Raw genomic sequence first — 5,019 nt, forward strand, 5'->3', positions numbered from 1 at the left:
TTATATATTATTGATTGTGCCTCTCAAAACACAATTAATAAGGGCCCGAATGATAGTCCAGCCTGTAGGTCATTTACCTTGCACATGGCCATGCCAGGTTTGACCCCTGGCATCCCATAAGGCCCTCCTAGCACCGCCAGGAGTAATTCCTGATGCAGAGCCAGGAGTAACCACTGAGCACCGCTGGGTGTGACCCAAAAGCAAAAAATAACACAACTAATAATGAAATAACTAGGTTTATTGAGTTCTTCTCATATCTAATATTTATGTCAATGATTTTATTCTCGGGCAAAATTTTGCTAAGGATTATATTTAGTGTTAGGAATAAGATTGTGGAAAAAGCAAGGAAATTAGAATTCATTGAGTACATGTTCCTGGATCATTCTTTCTGAACATTTTACATATGCCCATCACAACCTTTAGCTCCTGTGTGACTGGTCATATAAGATTGGGGCTTTATTCCTATTTATTACATTTATCGAGGTATTATTGGCCTATAATATATAAATTACAGGTACACAATATAAATATTTGATACTTGTATACATTATACCTGTTCACAGAGAATATTCAGAGGCACTAAAATACTAGGATACTAATATTAAGATTCTGGCACAAGGTCACAAAGGCCATGCAAGAGTAAAGTGGCAATTCAGACTCACTCTTCTGATGTGAGGTTTCATTTTCATGCTTTGAAACCTTGCATCTTGGAGTGTATAACCTGGAGTGTAGCTAGAGATAAGTGAAACAGGATAAGACATTTCCGAAGGTCAACACATACAACATTTGATAGCCTTAATGGCCAGGGTAAGCCATTCAAGTGTCTAAGCCTTGACTTCCATGGTCTCATTAATGTCATGCATCTCCCTCCTGCAGACCTGCAGTGGGCCAACTGGAGCAATCAACAGCAGCAAATTGAATGAATTCTTCCTTATGGGCCTCACTGATGATCCTCAGCTGCAACCCATCCTCTTTGCTCTCTTCTTCCTCATCTATGCAGTGACAGTGGTAGGAAATCTGGGCCTCCTTGTCCTCATCGTGGTCAGCCCCAAACTTCACACACCCATGTACTTTTTCCTCAGCAACCTGTCTTTTCTCGATTTCTGTTATTCTTCAGTCACTGTCCCCAAGATGTTGATGGGGTTCTTCTCTGATTGCCAAGCCATCTCTTTCTCTGGCTGTGTAATTCAGACGAGCTGCTTTGTGATCTTTGCTGTAACTGAATTCTTCCTTCTGGCCTCCATGGCCTATGATCGATATGTGGCAGTCTGCAATCCTTTGATCTACCATATCACCATGTCCCCAAGGCTCTGCTTACAGTTGGTGACTGCCAGCTATGCAGTTGGCCTGATAAACATGGTACTCCTCACTAGTACGACCTTTCATTTGATCTTCTGTAAATCCCATGTCCTCAATCACTACTTCTGTGATATTCTTCCCCTTTTAAAACTCTCTTGCTCTGACACACAAGTGCTCCAGTTTCTCCTCTTTGTCTGTGGTGGCTTTAATGTTTCTGTGTCCCTGACAGTTGTCCTAGTTTCCTACATGTGTGTTTTCTTGGCTATCATCAGAATACCTTCAGCTGAAGGCAAACACAAAACATTCTCCACTTGTGCTTCCCACCTAACTGCTGTTAGTCTGTACTATGGAACAACAGTGTTCATTTACTTGCGTCCATCCTCTGAGTACTTAGTTGGTAGGGATATGCTGGTCTCCATATTCTACACGGTGGTCATCCCCATGCTTAATCCCATGATCTACAGTCTGAGAAACAAAGATGTAAAGGAAACATTTGGGAACTTCCTAAAGAAGAATTCACAGTTCTTCTCCCTCCCTACACCCAGATTTTCATGATATCCAAAGGAAGGCAAGGTAAAAGAACTAGAGGGCAGTGACATATTTTTGGACACCAACCATGTGTTGTGCATTCTAAAAATGTTTTTAATGATCCATGCCTTGATCCTTTAATTCTCTTTATAACTCTGGAAGATGGGTATTATTGTCTGTATTTCATAGAGGAGGTACTCAGCGAACTGGGAGTTCCTCAAAATTGGTTAGGATTTCAATTCAGGACTATCTGATTCTGAAGCATCTTTATACTACATTCTGCAGTTTCAGCATAGGAGAAGATACTACCCTCTCTTTTTGTCATCAAAGTCTAAGGTTTCTGACTTTTTTTTGTAAATCTGGTTTCTCAAATATATAACAGACTGAGTCCTCTAAGACCCCAAACAAATTACCCACATGTGATTTTTTTATTATTCATAATAAGGTCAATGAATTAACTGAATACCTATTGTATACAGAGTCCTATGCCAGATACAGTGATGGAAATTAATAACAAGAAATACTTTTCAGCGGCTTTCAACTCATTTAAGGAAGACAGAAAATCCCAAGTAAAAAGGCAACTTAACTATGATATTAGGATCAATAACTGCTGTAAGCAAACATCCTAAGTTCTTATACAATCTTATTCCAATTGTATTTTTTTGGATCTTGTCATATTTACTAGCTTGTATGCATTGGACGGAAAGGTCAAGGCATCTTAAATCTATGTATCCACCTTGGTGCCTAGAAACCAACCGGTATTCAATAAATATTTTTTCATGGGGCGAATAATAGCTTTACACGTATGGTGTCCTTGGATTCTGCCACATGTGCTCTCATTTCTACTTCTGAATTGTCTTAGAAGTCCACAAGTGTGTTACTAATCTACCAACACTACCAGGGCTTGGGATTTACTAATATTAATATTATGTATAATATTGATAAGGCTCAAACAGAGCACCCCTGACTCATTGAGTGACTACAATTCTGGTAACTGTTGTTTTATACATGATGTTTCATTTATTTTACATTTATTACTATTATTTATTTATTACTATTATTTATTTTGGTTTGGGGGAAACATGTGGCAATGTGCAGAGGTTCTGGCTCTGTGCTCAGAAATGATGTCTAGTGATAATCAGGAGACCTAGGAACCAGGTTCAGCCATATGCAAGGCAAGTGCCTTACTTCCTGTACTAAATCTTTGTATTAAATGTATCATTTTATTTTACAAAGAGGCCAAGTCTCAGAAAAATAAAACAATTTGACAGAGCAATTATAAACATTTTCTTGAATTAATAACAGTCCTCTCATATAATGATAAAAACAGATATGCAATAATATAAATTTCGACCAACACAATAGAAAATCCTGAGGTAACACAAATATACACATATATGTCATGCATATATATAAATAAAATAAAATCCTAGTTCTCCAGATATAGATCTCAATCATGTCAAACAACTATAAAACTAGAATAAAAGTATCAAATGTCTTAATTTCAAATGAGTAGTATCATGTTAATAATATTTTCTCAAACACAATATATAAAATTTTATGGAAAATTTTAAAACTTCATACATTTGTTCAATAAAATTCCTTCTAAATAAAAGTAAGATTGTTTGATAAACTATCACTGTCATCCCATTGCTCATCGATTTGCTCGAGTAGGCACCAGTAACAACTCCATTGTGAGACTTGTTGTTACTGGTTTTGGCATATCAAATACACCACGGGTAGCTTGCCAGGCTCTGCTGTGCAGGTGAGATACTCTCAGTAGCTTGCCAGGCTCTCCAAGAGGGGCGGAGGAAAGTTTGATAAAAATTTAAAAATATATTACTGAATGACATATACACAATTGTAGAGTGTAACCAAAGTAGTATTTCTAAGAAACTGTAATATTGCAATATAAAGCAAAATAATTGAATCAATAAAACAGAACCCAATATTATTAACAATAAAAATGGAGATATGACAAAACAAATATTTCATATTTTGTTGTGTATGATAATAGGGTGCCACACTTGATGATGTGTCTACTACTGTGGGTCAAATCTTGGGACTTGTATAGACTAAACATGTCCTTTACTACTTAAACTACCTTCCATCAAATATATCAGATATTTTTTAAAAATTTAATTTTTTAATGAAACATCGTGAGATAGAATTGCAGACTTACACATTTTCATGATTACATTTCAGTCATATAATAGTCGAGTACCCATCCCTCCGCCAGTGCCCATTCTCCACTGCCACTGTTCCCAGTATCCCTCCCACCATCCCCACCCCCCTGCCTCTGTGGCAGGCACATTCCTTTTTACTCTCTCTCTCCTTTTAGGTTTGCAATTGGTTTGCTCTTCAGGTAATACATGGCCATCATGTTCGTTCTATAGTCTACTTTCAGCCCACACATCCTGAGTAAGGCCTCCAAGCATCCTTTGCTTAGTGGTCCTTTATTTCAGCTGCTTTTTCCCCCAGCATGTGAGGCCAGCTTTCAATCTGTGGAGGAACCCTACTGGCCCTTATCCCTACTATCCTTGAGTATTAGTCTACCATTATGTTACTTTATATTCCACAAATGAGTGCAGTCCTTTTATGTCTGTCCCTCTTTTTCTGACTCATTTTACTCAAGATGGTACTCTCCACGTCGATCCACTTATATGCAAATTTCATGACTTCATCTTTTCTAACAGCTGCATAGTATTCCATTGTGTAGATGTGTCAGAGTTTCTTTAATCAGTCATCTGTTCTTGAGCACTCGGTTTTATTCCAGATTCTGGCTATTATAAACAGTGCTGTAATAAACATACAAGTGCAGATGTCATTTCTACTGTATTTTTTGCATCTCTGGGATATATTCCCAGAAGTGGTAATATTTCAGATCTTTAAAGAGTACATTATACAATATTTTATGACAACAATTATGAAAATTTTGATGAAAATTCTATGAAAATAACAAACCAATTGGAGTTGTAGGGAAGTTGGACTACAACTGGCTGTGCTTAGGACTTACTCCTGGTTCTATATTTGGGAATGTCTCCTGGTGGTGCTCAAGGGATGAAATCCAGTGCCAGGGATGGAATCAAGGTCAGCACAAATGCAAGGTCTTACCTTCTGTACTATTTATCAGAGCCACAAATTAATTGGAACCAATTTGATTGAGACCAATCAAACACTGAAGAAATGTAA

At 37.5% G+C, this 5,019-nt stretch overlaps 1 protein-coding gene across 1 annotated transcript; it reads left to right on the forward strand.

The window, feature by feature from the left end:
* Window positions 1–840: 840 nt before the first annotated feature.
* Window positions 841–1,854, forward strand: LOC101541510 (olfactory receptor 1009-like). Its single transcript, XM_004606427.1, has one exon. It carries the CDS (start codon window positions 841–843, stop codon window positions 1,852–1,854), a length of 1,014 nt encoding a protein of 337 aa, XP_004606484.1.
* The last annotated feature ends 3,165 nt before the right edge of the window (window positions 1,855–5,019 follow it).

Source organism: Sorex araneus, chromosome X (assembly GCF_027595985.1).
Source record: "Sorex araneus isolate mSorAra2 chromosome X, mSorAra2.pri, whole genome shotgun sequence".
NCBI lineage: Eukaryota > Metazoa > Chordata > Mammalia > Eulipotyphla > Soricidae > Sorex > Sorex araneus.